The sequence below is a fragment of the Coturnix japonica genome, chromosome 1 (assembly GCF_054131305.1).
Source record: "Coturnix japonica strain WE chromosome 1, WE-NBRP24, whole genome shotgun sequence".
NCBI lineage: Eukaryota > Metazoa > Chordata > Aves > Galliformes > Phasianidae > Coturnix > Coturnix japonica.
In genome coordinates, this window is record NC_140663.1 from 143743612 (window position 1) to 143769139 (window position 25528).

Sequence of the window (25528 nt, forward strand, 5' to 3'; positions counted from 1 at the left end):
GAGGAAGACACCCATTCTCTTGGAACATGATAACACCAGGTCCCATGCCAGTTTGAAGGCTGTGGAACACATTGCCAGTCTTGACTGAATTGTTGACCTGTACACCCATTGTATAGTCGAGATCTGGTGCCTTCTGACTTCTATCTTTACAGACCAGTGAAAGGTGGACTGCATGGGCAACATTTGCCTAGTAACGGTACTATCATAGTAGCTCTGAGAAGTGGGTCACCTCTGCTGGTGTAGACTTTTATGAGTGTGGCATGCAGGCTCTGGTTCATTGCTGGTGAAAATGCATGGCTATGTTGAAAGATAGCATCTTGTGAATTTTCTCAATAAAATAGTGTTATTGTGCACTTCGTAGCTGTTACAGAAGTGAATTGGAGGCATTACTTTTTGAGCAACCTACATAAAATAGGAGGCATTACTTTCAAAGCAGCCATCATGTAATATTTCTACATGGATACATGTTCCAGTGAACAGAATTTTGTTTTCTTTTCAATAATAATTGCAGTTTACAGATTTGTGGTCTGTCTCCAATTAATTGTTTTTAGCTATGTCAGAAGTAACTGGAAAGATATTGGAAATGTCATCTTTGTAAAATCTGAGCAACTTTGCAGTGTTTAATGGATTCAATCTTCACATAAGAAAATATTTCTGTGATGCTGAACAGAGCAACTGTGGAGTGGCTAAGGATCTTGATCGTAGCTATGTCAGAAATGTGTGGTAGGGCAGAGACTGAATTAAAGTATTGCATGAGCTTAAATTTTCATTCTGCCTTTCATTTTTTTGCCTTCCCTTTTATATGTTCCTTTATACTATGTCACAATATGGGCATATACAAAACTAGAATGAATTTACCAGCTTGAATATTAGTCATAGAATTTATGTTCCATGAATTCATGGTAACAGAATTCAAGTAACGTGTAATTCATTCTTGTTCTCCACATTCTCAGACCAATCTCTGGACTCTGAATATCAGAGTAATGACACAGTACATGTGATATAAGTCTTTTCACATCTCTTCCTTGTGAGTCATAGCTTTGAAGTGCAATGACAACATATGTTGCCTAGCATTATTATTTTTTTTTAAATTTGATATAATTACCCCTTACATATCCATCTAGACCTGTGTGTCCTGTTGTCAGCAAAAAGACCTGATATAAACTCTAGATTCTGTTATTTCTAACTAAGTATATGTAACCAGTTTAGTTAAATAATGTTAAGAATTATATTTAAACTATTTGAAGCTAAAGTAAAGCAATGAAGATGGGTTATTTATCAAGGTTCTGCCAGATCTCTAACCACAAATTTCTGCTGAATTTCTTTGTTCAACTTCCTGCTTTTCAGACAGGCCCAATACACTGCTATACTCCATACACAGAAGTGATGATAAATAGTATCAGCTTTCTGTATGTCAGGAGCAAAGGACTAAACATGCTTGCGTTAATACATGCTTTCCTTTTGAAGTTTTGGTCAAATCACTAAGATATAACATTTAATTAAAATTGAGTCCTCAGATACAAAGCTGTCTTCTAATATGCTATGACAACAACAAAGGAGTTTTCAGTTATTTATGCATATTCAGTTTTCAGTTACTTTCTTAGATAAATACCTCTAACATCAGTAATGGTGCAGTAATATTAATTAAATCTTTTGATGTGGTCATCCACACCCATCCTATATGACCTACTGTATTCTTGAACTTACCATCCCCATTCCTGACCAGTTAAATCAAAAATTAGTAAAGAAATATAGCTAAGTAATGTCATTTCCCATAATGCTTCACACAAATGTTTTGAGTGAGGTGATGACTATGGTATGTTAATGACTGTGATGGCAAATGACTTCTTCGAATGATGTAGGAAGTTAACATGTGTTCTTGATCGCAGTCCTGATTTAGTTACGGTTCCGGATCTTGGGTCTTGCTGTCAGACTCTTGTACAAATTCAGATTTCAAGCCTGAAGGGTTGTAATGAGTTCGTTAGATGAACATAGTATGAGAGTCTTCTTAACTGTGGAGAGAAATAGGAGGGAAAAAAAACCAAACAAACTAGCTAACTGAAACGAACAAACAAAACACTAATGACAAAATCTGTAAGGATCTCCACTTTGAGAGCTTTTGATAAAAAGTGCAATGTGAAGGGTAAGGCAAAGCCTTTCAACTGCTGTGTTTCCAGTTGTTAAAAGGGAAGAACCAGTGAAAGAATTAAGAACGAATGACAATTCAAAAGAGCAGTCTAGGAAATATTTTTGCCATACGATTTTGTTTATACAATTTAGACAGAAATAAGCTGTAGCATTCAAGATATAAGGAGGAACAGAATATGAATTTGTAGCTAGTGAGGACAGAAAGTGAATGGCAGAGACTTTTTTATGAGAAGAATTTTAGACACTAGGTTGTAATGAAGTGTCAGAAATAGCAGACAAACAGGATGCTTTGATTTTGAACTTCAACTTGCAGACCAGATGAAAAGAGCAAATGATTTGAACTAAGAGTTATACTGACAAATAGGAGGAGGATTCTGAAGGGGTGCAGGATTACCAGCTCTGCTTTCCCAACCATGGATAGTCATAGGACCTAAGCATTCATACAAAGAATCAGGAAAGGAGGAAGAGGATTAAGAGGAAATAGAGTAGATCTGAAGTACAAAAAACCTATGTCAATTTTCAACAGAAATATAGTAGCTGAATTTCTGTTTGTGGATTTGGTTACTGAGATATGAAGCTCAGAGAGAGACACAATGGGTGGAAGATCTCAGCCATGAGAAACTAAAACGGCAAGTTGAAGCAGAAACCAAAAAGATCAAACAGAATGAGATTAGTCAGGTGGATGGAAAATAAGATCCTGACAAAGAAAGAAGAGTGTCTGAATATCAAAAGCTTATTTCAAAGGCTAGACTAGAAAAACCTAGGAAGACCATGGAGTTGTAAGACATGGATAGTTGCAAGATTTGACTAGAAAGAAGTCACTGAAGACAGCCATATTTAACAAATGTCTGCAAACAAACTGACTGCCAACAAAACTGATGGTCAAGGGAGAAGATGCTCCCCACTATTTTGGAAGTGTTACAGATATTTATCTATGTGTTTAATGGGCACATACATAACTACCAAACTAAAAACAGTAGTAGTTTATTCACGTTGTTAAAGAGTAAATGACTCTTCATTCAAATAGGACAGTTTTAAGGGTTTGAATTTCAAGTCAAACACCTTCCTTACATTTTCTTGAAGACAGGATATACTTAGACAGAATTACTCACTAAACTGTGACTTCTAGAAATTTCTTTGGTTTTCATTTTTGCTTAACTTCTGTGATAGTTGTGCTTTAGAATTTTCTTACTGACAATAATCCCGCAATAAATAAATAAATAAATAAATAAATGTGGAGATTCACTCATCTTCATAAATTTAATGAAAAAAATCTCAATTTGAGTCAGGTGTGGCAGATTTGCTACCTAACTGTAAGAAGAAATAACTTAAATCACTGCAATTTAATATCAGACTTGAGATAAAACATATGCACACAAGAAAACTTTGGCAGGGATTTGCCATCAGTTATAATGTGGTAGACTGCTGGAACGCAAATCACTGATGGTTTAAGTTCTTGTATTGAGCGTGCCACATAATGTTACTTTTAATTCTGCAACAAGCTACAGAATATTAAGTATAGATGTTCTTAGCCTTCTAAAGGTCTCTTTATGTGAAAAGTGCCAGGTGATTTGTTCTGCTCTAAGTGTTAAGAATAAGAGCAACAGAAAATTTACCTCTATATACTTTGTCCAACACATGCATGTGTATTCACTTCATGTAAAAAGATTTCTGCTATTGTATTTGGAGAGGATGTCATAAACTCTTTCGATAGAGTAATCTTTTGCTGTAGAAGCTTAAGTTACAGTATACATACAATATTCATTGGATATTACATATCATAAAATATTATTTAAATAATTTATTTTCAATTTAAATTTCAATTTAAATAATTGAAATCAAAGTAGCTTGGTTATATTTATTATTTTCTGTTTTGTTAGGAAGAAAACAGTTAAGACATTTAATGTCCTGTGAAAGCTCAGTAGGTTTTAGATAAAAGAATGAGGTTCACAATTTGCTTTTCTTTAAACCTACATTAAAAAAATAAAAATAATAGAAATAAATGCTGCTACCATACAAACTACAAAGGTGGAAAAATGCTGTATCTAGCATTGTTCTACCTCCTGTGGCTAGGGACAGAATGCAGACATGCCACAATAATGTTTTTTATTTCTACTGTTCAAACCATATTAATGAGAACATCATTTTGGAGAACTAATTATTTCTATTTGTCTTGTGTCACACTTTCTAATTCCCCTATATTAGCACAGCCAAAGCAAATTAATTGCTTTTCCAGCAGTTGAACCTTGTCCAAGAATGAGCTCACATTCCCTTCCAGTTTTGCAGTTTCTAGGAGTGCATTGTGTCAAAAATTTCTCTTGATACTAAACACAGCCCAGAGAATATCTTTACAGATTTCTGTTGCTGCTCACTTGATGAAATTTATAAGTTTAAGTGACCCACTAGGAAAGATAAAGTTCTTAGCTGCAAGATTATACATCAAAACAGTTAAAGTGAAATTAAAATTAAATGAATGAATCTCACTGAAGCAAAAAAAGCAGTAATTAATGGTTCCCTTAATTGTCTTCATAAAATATTTGCATGGGTCTAATTTGCATAATTTGCATGTATTAATTAATCTTTCAAAGGAATTTTGTGCTGAGAGAAGCCAAAAAATCTCTTTGTTTTATTTAACATCTAATGAAATATTTATCTTCGTTAATGAACTTCTCATCTTCATTAAAATAAAAATTGCACAAGTTTGTATGTTTTAAATGTTTTTATAATTGAAGTATTCAAAAAACCTCTTCAGACCTACAGTATCTGAAGAATAAATACATTATTACACATTCTGCATCATTTTAACATTGGGAACATTTAAAATTTCAAAAATCTCGATCATCTTACAAAAAGATTTCAAAGAGTTTTAAATTACTTCAATTACCTGTTAATATCTGTGAGGTTTTTTTTATTTACCAGTAGAGACAAGAAGGTAAACCATTTGGCGCTCCTGTCGTTGTGACCCTGTGCTAGATAACAGCTTTCATTGAACCAATTTTAGACATAGAAAAAAAAGAGACAAATAATGCAAGAGTTTATACATGATACGTGGCCAGCTTATGCTGTACTAGACTAACAGTTGAGGAAAAACAGTTTGTGAGTTACTGTCTGACACTTAATGACTGAGGAATGGAATAAGACTGATGACAGTAACAAAGGACAGTAGTTGCAGAGGACGTAGTTAGATGACAGTTTGCAGATATCAGCTATTCTGAGAGTGTCCAAAATAGCTCGCTATTCAGAAAAAGAGTATGCAGTGAAAAAGAAAAAAAAAAAAAAGTGAATATGGAAGTGTAAGGAAATGTAAAGAAATAAAATACATTGCAGAAACCTGATTCTGTTAAAAAACAAACAAACAAATGAAAAAACAACAATAAAAACCCCACCAAGTCTAAGGAGATGATGTATCAGTTACTTATTGTTGTTGGGAATTGTATCTGTGGAGAAAGAATATTAAAGTAGGGTTAAAAGAAGATCTACACAAAATTTTAACACTTTACAGAATTGGATATGTGAAAATGAATTTCTCCTTTTTCTTTTTTTTTCCAAGGATAAATAAGTACAATATTATTGGAGTAATAAAAGCATACTTGAAGTAGGGAAATGTTTGGGGATTTAGAATACATAGAAATTATATTTACACAATAAAACAGCACAGTGGGATTTGTATTCATTTTCAGTATGCCTGCATATGCTTAAATACTTACACAGAGAGTTTATAAACACATTAATGTTTTTGAATTAATTTTAGATGTGCAATACCTTTGAAAGCCAACCCAATAGAGATGGAAAAGTAGGAGCTGTTTAAGCATGCTATACACAACAGTACCAACTGTACAAAAGAAGTAAAGAAAAAGGAGGTTTAAGTTACTGAAACTGTATAAAACTCATGTTTTGCTGCATTATCCTAGCTTTTTTCAGCTGATAAGATACATGGAATTTTGCAGGTGCCATAAAAGCAGTATAGATATTGCTATGTATCATGAAGGTATGAAACTTGTGGAATAGCTTCTGAGGCAATGCAACTATCTATAAAATATACAAGCAATATCAGTGGGAGGAATATGTTTCACATTTGTGGAGTAGGCGACTTTATCTAAGCTTGTTGGCTGGACTCCTGTTAGAGTCAGTGAAGAGTAGTAGACATATTTCTGCCTTTGAATTAAATGAATCATGCCTTACAAGTCACTTCCTTGCATATAATGGGAATCTAAAAAAGAATCTCAGGTGTAGCTGTCTGTATTGCAGGAGTTGGAAGTTACTGTGATGAACCTCCTCAGTTATTTATTTTCCTTTTTGTTTGCCTTAGAATGTCAGCATTGCTTGTGACAGTAAACAGACCATAAGCAGATGAATTTCAGTATGTTTTTGTAACCAGTGTTGAAAGTGAGTAATTGTGCATCACTTCTGGAATAATACCAGTGCCTAACAATTTCTCATCTCCTTGATGTAATTCTGTAATGTTACAATATTTCTGACTACATTTCTGAAAGTTTAGTATAAAGTAAGAACTCCAAATGAAGAGAGGATAAATCCAATTCTACATTAACCCTAAAGATTCTCAGCATTTATTTCAATTTGGTGCTACCAGTGCATGAAGCAAAAGTTAAAAGAAGTATTCCAAACCTCCAGAAATAAGAGCAAAAGTAGATGTAATTTCAGAAGTAGAAAAAAAGAAAGCAGAAGACATCGCATAGAATTCTAGATAAGAATGTTGTATCATATATCATAAGCATTTTTTTACTGTAACACTGCTACTATATCCTTAGAAATTTGTAATGGAAAACTAGGCAATGTGTCTTCATTTAAATATAATTTTGCTTGCAAACAAGGCATGGGTTGGTTGGATGAAGTTGAGTGACTTGATGAAACATAGAAGTCTACAGTGTAGACATGTAAACTTGTGCTTATCACCCTCAATCCTCTGTGTAGGTTGTGGAAACATCTGCAATAGAATTCATTTCTTCATAAAGTGGCTATCTATAAATAATAACTTATTTTTAGTTGTTGTTGTTTGTTTGTTTTTTCCTGCTTTTGGATTTTTGTACTTTTTTTTCTGTACCACAAATTTCTTCTTTAGTTGGGACTGTAATTTTAGCTCAACATAATCTAAGTGGAAAGGATAAAGGTAGCATTGGCAAACTCATGAGAAGCATACGCTGAGAAATTGCTGTCTACTCCTGTCACATTTTGCAGCAAGAAATAATTAAGTGGATAATGTTTGCAGAATGAAAATGACAACATTTGTTTGGGTTGCTTATTTGGTTTAAGAGCAGTGTTTTGCTGTTTAATTATTTGGTAGAGGAACAGCTCATTTTTTGTGATTCAGTGAAGTTTCAACCAATGCCTTAAGCCCAAAACAAATCTGTATGCAGTCTTTATGCACTGATTTCTTTCTGACAACACAAATGCTTTGGTATCTTATAATGGTGTTGTGAAATTTAATTAATTTTGGTTAACTGTTCTGGATCTTGAATGGAAGGCACAGTTGAAATTCAGTTGTATTGTTAACTTTGGCTTTTATGTTTTCATTGGTGACTGGAGTCTCAAGGATTAAAAAAACAAGTGGCAAAAATGTGATTCAAGAAAGATTAACTTACAACTAACATAAACTAATCAGTCTCAAATCTTGCAAATGAAGATAAAGAAACAAATATTTTATTGGATCTTGTAAAGTAATAATTGATAGCCATAAATGTAAGTAAAGACAACCGCATTGTCATTGAAGATATGTTAATTTGAACTAATTGAGGAGCTCAGAATTTAATTTTATGGTGGCTAATATTTTACTTTTCATAATTTGTTTTTGCCAGTATGATGAAAACTAAGAACAACAGCGAGAGTACAGCACAAGATACTTATTTTTATGTCCTCCAGTGATAGGAAATATTAAAATAAAGTCTTAATATACTTGTTATGTTGCCTCATTGCAAAGAAGCAGAACAACTACTATACCATAACTATTTTAATTATAAAAACAATGCTTTTTATCTGTAGTTATTTTTGTTTTAACAAAATTAAGACTGATAGCATAAAATAATTTGGCTTTGTAGAATTCAAGCATTCAGCTTTCCAGTGGATTTGACTTGGAACATAACCCATCTCTGTTAGGTATCTCAAGTTCACATAAAAGAAGAATAGAATAGAAAAGAAATAAATCAACTAAGAACAGAAAGTAAAAAGGCAGTGGAACTAAAATTAATACATTTGGAAGTAATACTTAGGCAGCATCTTGTTCCATCAATAGCTGAAAGCTGCTGTCCGCATATATCTGTAATAGGTGATCTTCCAGAGAACAGCCAGCGGACTCTTAAGGAGGAAAATCTTTCCTACAAGATAGACTACCAGCTTTAAAAAAAAATCTCTAGCATTTCAACCCTTCACAAGAAGTATTTTAGTCATTGTAAAGTTCCAGAACAACATCATGAGAGACAGCAGCACATATAATATCAATGTAGTGTCATTTTGTTGAGAAATGCAAAATAAATACAAAATGTATATCAGTTATAATAAAATGAAAAAAAAAAAAACAAAAAAAAAACAACAACAACCTATTATATCCTTCTCAGACTTTTTTTTTTTTTTTTTTTTTTTTTTTTTTTAAGTTATGCAACAGAACCTTTAATTAGGAAAAGCAGTGGTGGTATAATAGTGTATTTATCACAGAAAGGATAGATCACAAAGTGCTGTAGCTGGTGTTGGAAACAAAGCGTTACAAAGTCAGGACCAAGAAATTTGCTGTGCTAGTTTATGTGCATGAAATTATAATAGAGAATGTTAAAAATGTACAATGCTATATTAGATAATTCAAGTTTTGACTTGTTTATTTAGTCTCTGTTGATTCTGCAAGTTTTGCTTATGATAAACTGTTGGTGCCACCCTTGCATTAAAAGACATGTATTTTTCATGATATTGTTTTGCACTGCAATATGCTGGCTACAATCTTTTCAAGTAATCAAATTATATTGAATACAAACATAAAATAAAAAACAGCAATAATTTACACTCATTTTTAGCTTTACAATGTGACTCAAAGTTATATACTAAGTCATTGAAGAGAGTACTGTATGTTTATACATTGATGAATTGAAAATAAAAATATTGTGGTTGGATCACACTACTTGGCTTCATGGGCAGTATTGGAAGCATCATAAAAGCAGTATAATTGACTAGAGAATCAGTTCCATTTTCAACCTTATCATCACATTTGTTATGACTATCACAGTTATTATCACAGCAGTAACTATGCCATCGTAAGCAATCCAGTTCCCAGTGCTAAAATACTGAAATGATAAAGCACTAATAAAACCTGCAAAAATCAGTTCTATTCCAGTTCCAAATAGGCAGTAGTTCCGGAGTTTGATCTTAAACATTCAGTACATGGAAGCATCCTGGTTTTAGGAACCAAAAGCTAAGTTTTCCCTTTAGAGTTTTCCATATTCTTACAAAGCCTGCAACTCTCTTGGATTTTCCAGCTAAAATTAACTGGACCAGATTTTCAGTAAGTGTATTCAGGATATTCTTGTTTCTTGCCTCAATTCCTACTTAAATGGTATAGCATTATAGATAGGACTAGGTGGGATTTGAAGCCTGCAATTTAAAGGAATTGTATCACAACTGTAAACTTAAAGACCATGCATATACTCTTCTCATCTTACAAGGTTACAACAGAACCCAGTTCCTACAGTAGAAAACAGAGCTGTTTTGTATCTACCTAGTACTTAATGTATTTACAAAGAATGTTCAGAGCTTTTTTTCCTATGATAAGCTTATAAATGGAATTTTGTTTTCATGCTGCGAACTCACTTCATTGCATCATACTGGTCTGAAATTATTCCTTTTTCAGTTCACCTTGAGCATGTGTGCCCAGCTTCCTAAACACTGTTCCAGGAGAGCTACTGTAAAGTGCTATGTGTGACCTCATTAATATATTGCTATTGAAAATTGGCAGTAGAAGTGCAAAAGTAAGAAGAAAGAAAAAGCAACTATGAATCATCATTTTCATTTCCTCTGTTTTGACAAAATCCAATTTTCTTGCTTGGAAGCAAGAAAATTTTACGCTTCAGATGTTCTGCATAGGTCAGTTCTTCTAAATCCAAGGTAGTCTCCTGTTTCCAGAGTCACTGGTTAAGATGGCTCTGGGGTTTAATTTAGCCAGTTTCTTTTCACTTGCTTAGTTTTTTATGATTGACTGTGGTGCTAAGTTCTCTCTGGGAGCTCACGGTGCTTCCATATGGTCTGGGATTTCTATAGAGAGGTGCATCCAGGACACTGTCATGACATGGTGCTTTTTCTAAGGAATCTCTATTGGCAAAGACACAGAGGGGTGCCAGATTCAAACCACCTGGCCCTAAGGCTAATTTACTTTTTTCCTGGGGGAAGAGTAATAATTTTGAAGTATCTGTGTGAAATTGTGTTACCACTGAGAGAGAATGGGAATGGTTGCCTTGTCACCAGAGTGCTTAAATGCATCTATGAAGATAAGACTGAAGTTTGCAGTCAGGGAAATTACTGTGAATTATGAATTGAAAACCAGTTTACCTGATCCAGCATTAGTATTTGTCAGAGAAACAGAGTTCTCCTCTGGTTCAAATAGCTAGTATTTTTCAATTTTTACAAGACTAAAAGAATTTTGCTTAAGTATTGCTTGATGGTTTAAGTTAAATTCCATATACAGCTTGAAGCTTGAAGCTTTCATCATACTTCATGTTTGTAGCTGTGTTGCTCACACTAAGACATAGGAACTTAATTAAGATGTACTCATATTTCTATTTATCAGTAAAGATTATATATGAGTTTAGGCGACTGCTCATTACTTAGATCGGGACTTCTGGTTTTCTATCACTTTCAAATCTTGTTCTCAGCTGACTTGCTTGGTGCCATTGACTACCATCAGCTTTCTTTCATACAAAATACCTAAAAGCAGTGAGCCTTTGTTGCATATGTTTTGACATCCCATACATCCTTAATAGATTTTCCATAAGCTTGCCACTGTGATCTTTATATTTTACAACCCCATTCCTTCATGTTCTACATTTGACTATTTCTTCATGGTTTGCACTGGGCTCTGTTTTAGGACACATATGAGTTGCTGGATATTAAAGAGAAATGGGGTGTTAATGTGATATTGATATTGGAATGGAATTCCACACATAACATAATTGATGTATGCAGGGTAAAGTAAGTAGTAAAGCTAAATGATTTCTTTAAATAGCTTCTACTTTCCATTGAAATGGGGAATAACCTTTGCAGCATTTGAAATGACATCTCAGTAACTGGAATTAAGGACAGGCTGGATTATACTTTTTTATTAATTTTGCTTTAAGTCTAAGCAGAAAATGACAGAACACTATTATACCTTTCAGTTATTGGGATATTATATCCAATTAAAGTTACTTGTTCAGAGAAGAAGTAGTTTGTAGGGAAGAGATAAGATAAGCTTGTGACTATGTGAATGAGATGTACTGCATAGGAGTATTAGGTAATATATACAGTAGGTGAGGTACAAGATAAGCCCTGTATTGTGTTTTATAAAGATGTCTGGGGAAAAGCGCAAGAAAAGGTAATACTATAGAAGAACTCATCTTCATGAATCATTTGTAGATGTTGAAGTACATAAGCATTACACAGTCTAGTGCTGGAAACAGTATTGGCTACAACATAGTCATGGCTTCAACTGTCTCTGGTAGTGAAAATCTTAAACATAGTACCTTTCCAGAGGTTCGTAAAGCCAAGAAGTTTATTAGCCTACTTTTCATTGTGTGTTTTCTAAATGTAAACACTTTTGTCAAGCTGATACTAGCTCCTAGTTAAGTGATAGAAAAAGTCCCTGTGTGTTTCTATATGTCCTTTATGAAGGAAGGGATAATCATTAAGAACTAATTTGTACATGCTTATACACAAATATTTTCTGTAATATGATTTCAATTTAGAGGCAAAAAACTTCTTGAAAGCTCCAGCAAATGTTGTAGAATCATAGAATGGCCTGGGTTGAAATGGACTATAATGATCATCTAGTTTCAACTCCCCTGCCAGGCTTCCCAGAACCACATCTAGCCTGGCCTTTATTACCTCCAGGGATGGGGCATGCTCAACATCCTTGGGCAACCTGTTCCGGAGCGTCAACCTCTGTATGAAAATCTTCTTCCTAATATCTAAACTAAACCTCTCCTCTCTCAGTTTAAGACCCCTTGTCCCACCACAATCCACCCTCATAAACAGCCATTCCCCTTCCTGCTTATACACTCCCTTCAAGTACTGGAAGACCACAGTGAAGTTTTCCTGGAACTTGGAAATTGGGCAACAATCACCTCCATCTCCATGCTGGCCCCCCCTTTTTTAATACAGCCCAGAACACAACTGGCCTTCCAGGCTGCAAGCTTACACTGCTGGCTCATGTCCAGCTTCTTCTCCTCCAGGGCCCCCAAGTCCTTCTCCACAGGGCTGCTCTCAAGGAGATCTTCCCCCAGTTTGTATAAATACCTGGGACTGCCCTGATTCAGGTAAAGCACCCTGCACTTGGACTTGTTGAACCTCATTAAGTTTTCATGGGCCCACTTCTCCAGCCTGTCCAGATCCCTCTGGATGGGTTCCCTTCTTTCCAGTGTATTGACTGCACTGCTCAGCTTGGTGTCATCTGCAGACTTGCTGAGGGTGTGCTTGATGCCATCGTCTGTGTCATTTATATGTTGTTCAATTGTATTTTATTCAGATTTAATTTTATGATCATATTTTCCTCTCCATGGAGGAAACTTTATTTTCTCTTAAGCTTATTTCATTATTAACCTTGTGACTGGTATTTGGTTTTTAAGATTGCTTTGGTAATTATGCATATGATCCTATAAAACTGATCATTGTAGAAAAACACTAAAAAGTTACACTTGAGCAGAAAATGGGGAAGAAGACCAATCAGACTAAAAGATAAATCAAAACTAAAGATACAAGTTAAAATGCTGTTTCCATCAAGATATTGAGGAAAAAAAAAAGAAGTGTAAATCAGAAAATACATCAGAAACTACATTCCAGTGTTTAGAACTCAACTCCTTTTCAATTTTATGCTATCAAATCCAAAATTTCTTTCTAATTGACATGCTGAAATATATATATGAGAAAAGCTTTTTAAGTTTTTGAAAATATGGTAGCAATAAAGGTCACCTTTATGCAGAACTTTAAACTGTTTAATGCAATACAGATTGATCAACATAAGCATTATCCACATCATGATACAAACAGAAGTGAATGCAGTGAACTGTGAAAGTTCCCAAGCTGATTGTATTTAGCTGTGACTTCATCCTCTTAGTCTTCCACTAAGTTCACAAAGCAACAAGAAGAGACAGTGTGATTTTTCAAAACATATTTCTTCCAAAGAATTTCTCACCTTGCCAGTTCAATCTTTTCAGTGCTCAAAATGGCAGGCTCTCTGTTCTACATGGTCTCCAAACAGTAGAAGATGACATATTCAGACAGTTCATTGCTTTGTCAGTTTACTAAAGACCAGATTGCTGACCTTTAGTTTGCATCCACAGTATTCAAGGATGTGATGAAAACATATAGTCATGAATAAAAAACATGATGAAATTACTGAAAGAAAATCCCCGTAGTTAATAGTTAAAACAGCTTAAAAAAAAATAAAATAAAATTGTTTAGACATCTTTTTTTGAACATCCATTGTTTAATTTTATACCTGGAACATCAGATATAGGATTTAAAAAGTGTAAATTATTATTTTGAAAGGAAAGGCACAACCATCTCTGTTTCCTGAATATCTGCACTGAGTATTAACACAAATATATTTGTACATGAATGTTAAGTAGAGAAATGAAAGGTGTATGATTAATAACAGTATGCAAATTTGAAACTAATTTATTGGTGTTATACAAAGGGCAAATTAGGATAGTGTTTGGTCAAATATGTTTACATAGTTCCTATTTGCATGAGTTTATTGAACATGTATGGTGAAAACATCCATCTTTGCATAAAATGTGGATAAGCACTTTCTTTTTTTAAGGAAAAAGTAAAACAACAACAAAAATAAAGCTACTCAGTTGCTCTAATTTCAAAGTCTCAACAATTTCTCCAGCGTTTCTCATACCTCTTTTACTCCAATGCAGTTTTACTAAGGAAGCAGACTGTGAGTCTGTCCACATTCCTCAATATGTGATTGACCAGGAGCAGTATCAGGATAGTATAGATCCTTTTTTTCAATATTGAGACATGAAGCTTCAGTGTTCTGATTAACCTTGTACTCTGGGAGGAGTCTTTTCCCCTTAACACATATTGTTTTGCATTTTGTAGGGGAAATTACAGTTAGTTCTGCTTAGTTGATTTTGTGGCTGCATTTTACAAAAGTGGGGGTTTATATTCTTTATTGCACTCTGCAAACTCTGAGGAATCGATTGCATCAAAAATGATTTCCTTTGATTGAAGATGTAGACTCCCATTTTTAACTTCCTGCTTTGGGGAAAATAAATCCTCTTCTGTCTCTATTTTTAATAAAATAAATGAAGAGTATGCAAAAATAGATTTCTTCTTTAATTAGCTGCTTCCTTTACGTTTTGCAAGGAAGGGTTACAATTTAACTAAGATCCTTTCCATCTGTTGCAATATGCTTGCTTTTATTTTGACTTCCTGTTGCTGTCTTATCAAATATCACATGAATCATTGCCATTTGTTTGCCATCCCTTTCTTTTGTTTTGTTTCTCTTCCTCCAAATGATTAAAACATCAGGTTGAATGAAAGGTTAGTACACTGTAATTCACATTTGCCCCATCTTATTAAAACAAATAAACCAACCAGTTATATAATTTAAATATGCTTGAGTTATGGCTTGCAGATGCTTTTATCAACTCTGGGCTGAAGAGGTTGTGTGCATTCGGGCATGCATGCACAAGTTTTCTTTGAAAGGGACAAACCTCATTAGATTACAGGTGCCTGAAAATGACTTCTGAGAAAATAGCTGCCATTTTCAATAATGCTACTTTCTAACAGGAAACACAATTTATTATTTTCTAAGCACAAATTAGAAGCTTTTTTTTTTTTATTTACATGAAGTTAGCCTCATTATATGTCTCAAATATTTTATTTACTTTATTCTGTTGGATTAAAAGAAGAGGACGGATCTTTTCACTCTAGTTTTACAGAATATAAAATGTTTAGGAAGAGAACTGCAATGATTCTTAAGTTATGAAATATGTATTTCACTAACTTACCACAAGCTACTAAATTTTCTTGCAAAAACATGTCTTCTTATATGGAAAGTTGGAGATGCTTCATCACTGCATCAGCTTGCTAGAGGAAGACTTAACAATTTTTGAATGACTGTAGGCTGTTGGAATGGTATATATATATTGAGGTTTAGTATAAAGATTCTTCAGTCTCTAGTGAGCATATTGGCTGGTCCTGAAGATTTTGTGTTGCAACATTAGGTTTTATATGAAGTTCTTAAATGTAGGTTATCTCAGTCACCAGCAGTAGAAATGGACTTCAAATAGAGTTTTTGAGCTAGGAACATCCAATTTTAATTTGTATATGTGTGTGTGCATGTGTGTGTATTTCATGCTAATGGGGTAAATAACATGGCTAAGGACAAAAAGCTGACTAAGAAACCATCACCACAGTGATTCTTGGTTACCTAAGAAGAGACAGCAAAAAGTTAGAGGAAGACACAGAAGAACAGGGAGGTCATGGATCACTTCCGAGTTTGAGCTGGAAATACAGTTCCTATCCTCTCTCCTTATGTTGCATTCTCTTTAATGAAAGAGAAATCAATTTGAAGCGTGTGTTCTTCTCTTTAAAAATACAGATGGATGAGTAGGTTCACCATTCAGATATCCCTAAGACTTTTTGGTTGAAGATCAGTTCAAGCAGTGGCCTGTGCATATTTGACAAAGTCATGTTAGCAGTATTTAGGAAATATAGGGACACTTAATTGGGGTTACTTTCATGTAAGGGTTACTGGATTTTGGACTGGCATTTATTGTTCTGTGGCTCACAAGTTATAACCATACACAAAAAAAAAAAATAAAAATAAAATAAAATAAAAACAGTACAATTAATTAACTAGTCAATCAAGAAATCCAAACCATAACATTCTACCATTGCAAAGCTCCAACAGAGTTTCCTGATTTTGTTCATTTTTTCTCCTTCTCATGCATCATTTTTTCATTAAAAAGCAGCAACATTTAACTCTGGTTTTCTTTCTCATTAGTAATCTGCAATATGCCACCATATTTTCTATTGTTTTTTCTTTTTCATTTTGTTTTCCAAACATTTTCACTTTGCTGAGGAGGGTTTTCCTCAGTAGGCATTTTTATTATATCAGTTGACTAAACTCAGGTCTACAACAACCTGTAGTTGTTGTAGGTCTGACAACACACCTTTGACACAAATTTGCAGATTTTTATAAACTAAAGGCTGCAGTATGCTCTTATGAGAGTCATGGTTATTATTATGTTAATTTTTAAGGCAGCTCTCGGGATACAAACTGAAGTATGATGTATCTGAATGAGAAACCAATGTAACTTGCAGAGAATGACAGAAATACAGAAATCATCTAATGTATGATTTACTTAGTTTGGATCTGTAATCACCCAACATTTCATTGTAGATTTTTATCACTTTACAAGAATCCATATTAACAGGAATAATATTTAAGTGGGTTTATGTTTCCAACATTAGAAACTGTTAGGCCCATAGATATACTACAGGCAACCCATACACCGTTAGTGTGAATCAGTCTTCAGCTGACTTCTCTGTGGGAATGCATTTTAAGGCATGTGATTTGTTTCAGCATTGCTAACTTTTATGGCAGATCCGTTTGTTTGTTTTCTATAACACTTATGACCTTATAACTATTTGGACATGTTCATTCAAAAACCTCAAAGTGAGTTTTAATTAAAAAGAGTTGATCCAAAAAAATACTCCCTCACCCTGGCTAGAATTTCTGTCACATCAGTCCACAAAGAGAAAGAAATTAGATTTAGGAGTAGTGGCATTTTCAGTTTTAGTTACTAGCATGAGCTTGTGTGATCTTGCTGAACACTACTATTTGCAAAAGAGCAATTAAAACAGATGACAGTCTACTAATCATGCACAGTTCTACTTAGAAATGTAGCAGTATTTTCCCAGTTGCTTGAATTCCTAGGAGATTTATATTCTCTGTAGAAGTTTGTAAATTTGCGATATACTTTACCACAGATCAACAATTTTCAGTAGGCTAAAAAGATTCTCCAGCATTTTAAACAGTTTTAGAAAATAGCTTGTGTGTGTGTAGAGTATGCTTGTGTGCTTATGTCTATTTTATGTGAATAATGTATTTGTTTTATATTAGATGTTTTTAATACAGATAGATCAATTCTGCATTTACTAATGATAGAAAATAATGTGAAATGTGTTCATAACACAAGCTGATTTGGAGGCAGGAAGGAGAGCTACACCCATGAGGCAGAATTTAGGAGTAAAAGTAGTGGCATTTTCACACAGAGTTACTTAGCATGAGCTTGTGTAATTTACTGTTAACTTAGTACTGTCATGACTTGTAGATTTTGCTAGCGATTTTAACCCTGAAATCAAGAAGGGCTATCAGTAATACTCCACTGGCATTCAGATAGGAGCACTGGCTACACCTAGAGGCAAAATGTTTGAGATGGCTTTGACAACAACATTGAAAGATTCCAGTAATTCCAGAACATTTGAACAATGAGAATTGAGATGGAAATGATTTCGAAGAAGGGATGAGCAGGCTGGTAAAAGAAAAGGGGAAACAATCAGATAGAAGCATTGTGCTTGCTCCCCCCATAACAGTGTGAGATAATCATTCCTCTTAAGTGCTATGAGCTACCTATTTTTCATTCTGTAGTTTGATGTTTTGTTCCTGATGTGCAGTGCAAAGTTGTAAGTTCTTCATGAGTGGCTAGATGTAGGAGCATGCTAGAAAAAAAGTAAAAAAACTTAAAGAAATGATTTGTCTTTCTTCTCCTCCCAAACTCATGGTTATTATGAAAGCATTGTAAACAGTTACACAGATATTGTGACTTTCTCAGTGTAGGCACTAAAAGTGTAGCCTAATATAAAGAAGCACCTCATTTTTCATAATCTTGCAAAAAAAAAAAAAAAATAGGGAAATATTTTACAGTTCTTAGAAAATTTGCAGCTCTTACTGACTTAGCCATCACAATGCATTATCTACATCATAATGTGGCCGGATAATTTTTGAGGTTGTCATATCTTATGCTTACTACATTCTCCCATATGCTAAGGAAATAGTGAAACAAGTTAATACACATAATGTATATATCGTATATATCTGTTTCATAAGCCTAGCAATTACATTAGATAAGCCACTGAGTTCCTATACAGCATTTTATGTCCATTATGAGCACAGATGATGCAGTTTTAATGCTCCTTCATGTAGTTAGTAGAGGAACAGAAAGATTTGTCTATTGTATGTATCCATCATAAATGTTGGTAAATTGTTTAAGCAACTATCATCCTACTTTGTAAGAGAGATGCTTTGTAAAGCTACCCGTTTCTATTATTGTTCTCTGTTTATGCATACAGAATACAGGATCTGATGGTGTCGTTCATTAATAATGAAAAATCTCCTATTGACTGCCTGTCTGTCTTCTGTCATGGCGAGATCGGGTTCTTAAGCAGTGCAAAATAATCTGAATCTTATAATGTATGAGTGTTCTCTACAGACTGTTGACTTCTTGTTGTCTTCTACAAGGATTTAGCTTCATATAACCCTGTTTTAACTGAGAATGCATTTTAATAAGTGTTTCATTTAAAAGGCATGTGGAGTCTTAATACAGTAAAATATAGTACATGTTATTAACTGTAGGTTGTCTTAATGTTTAGGTGTGGGAATTATGCATAGCAGTCATTAGCAAATGTGCATTCTACATTGCCAAACTGCTGGTATATATACAGAGTAATTCTCCTACAGAGAACTCTGTAGGATTTCTACTCTGCCCTGGTGAGGCCTCATCTGGAATATTGTGTCCAGTTCTGGGCTCCCCAGTACAAAAAAGACAGGGATCTCTTGGAAAGAGTCCAGCGGAGGGCCACTAAGATGGTGAAGGGCCTGGAGCATTTTCCCTATGAGGAGAGACTTAGGGAACTTTGTCTGTTTAGCCTTGAAAAAAGAAGGCTGAGAGGGAACTTGATCCAAGTTTTTAAATACCTGAGGTGTGGGAGCCATAGTGGTGAGGCTGGTCTCTTTTCAGTAGTGCGTGGGGATGGGACTAGGGGTAATGGGATGAAAGTACATCATAGGAAGTTCTGCACAAATGTGCGGAAGAACTTCTTTACAGTGAGGGTGACAGAGCACTGGAACAGGCTGCCCAGGGAGGTGGTGGAGTCTCCTTCTCTGGAGATATTTAAGACCTGCCTGGACACCTACCTGTGTGACATGGTGTAGGGAGCCTGCTTTGGCAGGGGGGTTGGACTCGATGATCTCTAGAGGTCCCTTGCAACCCCTACAATTCTGTGATTCTGTGTGATTCTGTGAAGTTATCATCCACTCTGGGGGGTGGTGGAGGGCTGAAAGATCTTGGATTGAAAAACAAGGGGAGGAAGGGGAAAGAGGAAAGATGAAGAGGTGAATGTAAAGATATGGGGGAAAATAGCAAAGGAGGGTATACCCCAGAAACTTGGAACAGAAAACAAGTGGTAGAAAAGGAAAAACAGAAGTATACTAGATAAGAATCACTGTAACACAGGAAGGGATTCTACTATTTCCTGTTTCTCCTGTGCAGTTACAGTAGAAAGTAAACAGTAAGAATTGGGTGTGCAGAGGAGGTGTGTTTTCCCAACTTATACTTTCTAGTTAAACTTTTCTTTCCCTCAACAGAAAATTTGTGGAAGTGAAGCCATGTTTTAATAAAAGCCATTTGAAAATAATAAAAGTCATTTGAAAAATTACAGCAATCACATATATAGGTTCCTTACAAGTAACTGCTGTCTGTGTACTTATTACAAACAAACAAACAAACAAATAATTGAGAGTAAGCAATGGAACTAAGAAAACCAAAATAGAAACAATAATCTCTTGATATCTTATGGATATATGCTGATGCAAGTCACTTGGTCCAGAAGAGGTTCATTCAGATGTCAGGAGTACTGCTGATATTTCCAGATGGATTATCGTCTAAAATATAAGTAGCATTTCATAGCTGTGCACTGTGGAGGGTTAATATGCTTCACAATGTGCCTTACTTGCAAGGGAGAAACACTTTCTATCTTATAGGACTGCAAAATAAACATGTATCATTTTTTTCTCTCTGTTTACTGTCCTAAAATATCCCTTTGCATTGCTGTTCCCAGTGAAGAATGATTTGCTTTATATTTGTAAATTTGGTGAAAATATGTTATAGCAGAATGTTCTCTTCAAGTTTTTATAGATCAACAGTTAGTAGATGGGTGAGCTTGCTGTTTTTCATGTTCTCTCTCCATTATACATATCTCACTTAAATATATGCTCCTCGGTTGGGAAAAAACACCGAGGAGAGAGACATGCTCATGTCTTTAACATAGTAATTGTTCAGTTAATCTCATTTATGGGGAAAGGAGGCTATACTTCACTGATACTGATTAAATATCCTATACTGGGGTCTATATAAATAGCTACAAATGTGCACAATGGTTACATTACATGGTATATTTAACAACACAGCTAAATCAGAAAGTATGAGCTATGCCTTTAGTGGTGGGAGTACTAACGACTGCATGCAAAAAGATTTTTGCTCTGCAACCATGAAGGGAATAATTGCTGTTCAGCATTATTTGGTTAAGTTTGCATATCAGTAAAAACACATGCACAGAAGCTCCACCTACATTCCTGGTGCCCTAGCGCTGATATGAGTGCAGCATATATTAAAGCTTTAGGAGGTAGTACAGTATTCACAACTTGAAAAGTGTGTATAATTTTTAATGGAATTAATTAGACCGCTGTCAGATGAAATCACAATGGCAATGTTTGGACTTTTTGATATATTTATTTTTTTAGTATTTAAAACATTAAACGCCATAGGTAGCAGTTCACAGAATTATATGGTTTTTAAATCTTGAGGTTTTTTTCCTCTCTTTTTGATGCACTGTAGATAAAAATTTTTAAAACAAATGTTTGTTTTTCATATTCTAGATGGAAGACTTTATTTGAAAACTACTGTCATGTATTGACTTTTTCCTGCTGAAGATACCTGTGCTACGGTAAAGAACTTTGCAGTAAGACATTCACCCAAATGGAGTTCTGTGGGAACAAAATGTTTTCAACATCATTTACCAATGTTCTTCAAAAATGTAAGGAATTCTGCAAGAGTGTCCTCCTTTGGTTATCTCCTGTGGCTCAAGCCAGAGCTCTAGAGAATGTTTGTAAATGTACAGTAGCACTCTTTTTACAGTGAAAATCTTCATCTGTGCACCGGACTATTGTACCAAAACTACAGGCAGGTCAGAACAAGGTTGAGTATTCCCTTTTTCAAGGAATGCAGACTCTGTCCTCCTCTGATGATTCTATATTTGAGCACATCAAATGATCCTTCCAGCGGTGTCAAAGTACACTTACGGACTGTTATATCATACTGAAACCAGCAAGACAGCTCAGAAATGAACTTGTAGAGGGCATAAGAGGACTCTTATTTAAAAAAATAAAATAAAATAAAAAAATTTAAAAAAAAATTAAAAAGAAAGAAAAAGAAAAAAAAGAAAAAAGAAAAAAAAAAAAAGAAAAAAATGATACATTCAGTTTTCAGACTATGATTGTGGGTTTTCTTCTAAAGACATTTTTCCACATGTTTCTGAGAGAACAACACATGTATGTAAAACCACATTAAGTAAAATGGAATTTTGTGTAAGTGAAAAGAAATGCTGAATGTAAACAATCTGTTTTACAATTCACTAAGTCTCTTTTCCTAAAATAAAATAAAATAAAATAAAATAAAATAAAATAAAATAAAATAAATACAATTAAAAGAGTAATAATTTCTCATTGTAAACTGGCAGGGGTTTGTGAAATAAAAGACTTTGCTTCTTATCAAACTGTTGGTCACATGTACAGTATAGAACACAAAACACACAAGAAAGGTATTATGTATGCAGTAGAAATCTAGCGTTTAGGAAATGAAAAATTTTAGATAATATTGTTTTGTCACCCTGTTGGTCAGAAAGACACCTTTCTAGTTTTAACGCATGCAGGCATGTAAATATTTGTCCTGAAGTCACAGTATTACTGAATGAGATCTTAAGCATCTGGTAACAAGTCAGAATTATGTATCAGCCACTTTTATTTGTATATTGAGCCCTGGTTAGTGCCCTGATTAGTGCACTTTTAAGAATGGACTGTGGCTGAGCAGCAAGTCAAAATGCCAGAAATATTTTTATATGTTAATGTCATATTACTTCAATGTTGCTAAAAAAAGAAAACCTAACAAACACTTGATGTATCAGTCCAATTCCACGTAGAACTGAGTGATACAGTTGAAGTCTGTTGTCCCTCCCACCTTGTCATAGGGACTGGTGGTTATGTGTTACTTTCACTGTCTTTATAAAAGCTACAGTATGTGTTTTCACCTTTGTGCTGATAACTGGAAGTAAGCTGCAACACAGTGCTTATTACATGACTAAAAATTATCTTCTTTGCTTTGCATACTTTTGGGTTACCCCTTTAAAGACTGATTTTGTGAATCAGTGCTATTACTGTAAGTTTTGTGATTATGCTTTCTTCATCTTTCATGTTTTATGCATATAGAATATTATTTATTACATGGAAACGTATCAAAATCTTAAATGTCTAAGATGCCTAACTTAAAGCAAATGTTTCTTTAAAAATAGTTCCGATTGGATATTAATATTATTTTGTCAAAAAAAAAAAAAAAAAAGTTTTGTAAATTCTAGCACTGAGCTTCTATAGTTAGTAGGTCTTCCTTGCAATACTGGTACACATTTATTTTGTGCAGTTCATATTTACTCCATCACAATCCTTTTTTTAACAGTAGAAAATATGTATATAAAGGTTCACATCATGGTAATTTTTTTTAAAGAAATACTGAGCAATATTTTTCATTAAATATTGTTATCTAATACTTTATAGTGACATTATTTTCTAACCATAATTTTTTCGTAATTTTCATAGTTGCTTGAACACTTACGGGATTCTGTACTCCAGTTTTTTCATATGCAGTCTTTAAAGGGTTAACAGCTGTAAAGTTAGATGGATTTGTGTCAAGCTTTTTAATCATTCATATCTGAAAGAGAATTAAAAGCCTACAACTGAAATATGTAGTAGCATCTACCATTGCTCTGCTCCTTGCATAGAGTCAGCTGTAAGTAGGTTTTAGTAGTTTTACAGTATATACTTTCAAGACCTTTGGGAATGCCTCATTGTTTGGCTTGGTACATAAATGGAAATGTTAAGGTTTAAGGGGGAACCAATTTATAAGCTGGATGTTTAGAAAGAATCTTGCTAAAAACAGTGTAAATATTACAGACCACGAGATGTTAACGTAAGTTGAATTTTTTGCCCCTCTTTAGTTATACAGGTTTTGGGTTGGTATTTTGTTTTTGATTTCAAATTTTGTTTTGTTATGTTTTTTTCATAGATGATGAAGAAAAGTTGTGCTCATGTTATTGTTTATATGCTTTTGTAATCTTAAAAATATTAATGTCTAGTTGTTCTATATTATAACCATATTTGCGCTCTATGCAAGCCCTTGGAACAGAACATACTCATCTTCATGTAGGACCTATGAAAATTGTCTATTTTTATCTATATATTTAAAGTTTTCTAAAAATGAAAAAAAGGTTATTACGAATTTTGTTGTACAAAATCTGTACAAAAATCTGTTTTTACATCATAATGCAAGAATTGGAAATTTTTCTATGGTAGCCTAGTTATTTGAGCCTGGTTTCAATGTGAGAACCACGTTTACTGTTATTGTATTTAATTTTCTTTTCTTTTCAACAATCTGCTAATAAAACTGTCTGAAATCTCCCTGTGACTTCATTTACAGTTCATCTTTATTAAATTTTCTGAAATGCACAACATCAGAGGAATATTCACTTTCTAATGGGAGGCATCTAAAAACAACACAAGTCAGCTTTTTGTAATGTGAGGAGAACAATGCTGAATGATTTTATTTAACATGCAACTGCTTCTATCTCTAATATGAATTACTGTGGTGAAAAACATCATAAAAGCACACTTTGTGGTTATTGTTTAACAAGCAGATTTTCCATATTTTTTTTCTTGCCAGCTAAGCAAACTGTCCCGATCTACATGATTTATTTATGTACATTTCTCAGTTTATGAAGCTGTTATTTGTACCTTTTTCTTTTATACTGTGATATTCCCATGATTCTTATTTCAGAAAGCTTTGTGCTGAATAATGTAAAGTGGACACATTGATGGAACAAAACATAAAATCCCCCTAGCTACAAAAAGGGTAATCCAGTTGTTTTTCTTTCAAGTTTCATTCATCTGAAAAAAAAAAGGTGTTTAAAAACTTCGATATCCTAATGCATTTTTTCTAATAATCAGCAAGAATTCAAACATTTAAACAGGCATTTGAAGGAAATGTTTCTACCATTGCATATATTTAAATGCTATTTTAAGAGTGATTTTATTGTTTTTTGTTGTGGTGGTGGTGGTTGTTTTTTTAATGATAGTCATTTAAAAACAAATACAGAAGCAAGATAATTTTTTTACAGAAAATTCAGAAGTCAGAGATGTATGATTGATTTTAAGTATTATAGGATCATAGAATCATAGAGACCTGGTTTAAAAAAGACCTCAAAATCATCCAGTTTCAACATCCTGCTATGTGCAGGATTATCAGCCACCAGACCAGCCTTCTCAGAGCCACATCCAGCCTGGCCTTGAATGCCTCCAGGGAAGGGGCATCCACAACCTCCTTGGGCAACCTGTTCCAGTGCATTCAACTTCCAGTGCAATCTGTTCCTGTTCCACACCCTTTGTTTGAAAAACTTCCTCCTAATATCTAACATAAAACTTCCCTGTCTCGGTTTAAAACCATTCCCCCTTGTCCTATCACTATCCACCCTTGTAAACAGCTGTTCCACCCCCCCCCCCCCCCCCCCTGTTTTTACACTACCTTCAAGTACTGGAGGGCCTTAATGAGGTCTTCCCAGAGCTTCTCTTCTCCAAGCTAAACAGGGCCAGTTCCGTCAACCTTTCCTCGTAGGAGAGGTGCTCCAGCTCTCTGATCACTATTTGTATGTCTTGCTGTGAATTCTATTCCCTTCTTTTCCCTTTCCTTCCTTTTCCTTCTCGTTTTCTCTTCTGAACAATGTCTACATGAGTATTCTGCTTTCCTGAGGAAGCAGTCCTTGGGTAACAAATAGCTCAGCTCTACTGGGACCATCC

The 25528-nt window shown here is 34.3% G+C and overlaps 1 protein-coding gene across 9 annotated transcripts in view; it reads left to right on the forward strand.

Moving 5' to 3' along the window:
• Positions 1–24136, forward strand: part of DACH1 (dachshund family transcription factor 1) — a 351662-nt gene extending 327526 nt beyond the window's left edge. For all 9 annotated transcript variants that reach the window (XM_015851658.3, XM_015851656.3, XM_085553891.1 and 6 more), the window contains one exon: positions 21290–24136. Coding sequence is in view for 5 of the 9 variants with exons in the window: in XM_015851656.3 (XP_015707142.1) it covers positions 21290–21327 (38 nt within the window). In the remaining 4 variants the exon portion in view is untranslated. The remainder of the gene's footprint in view (positions 1–21289) is intronic.
• Positions 24137–25528: the final 1392 nt, after the last annotated feature.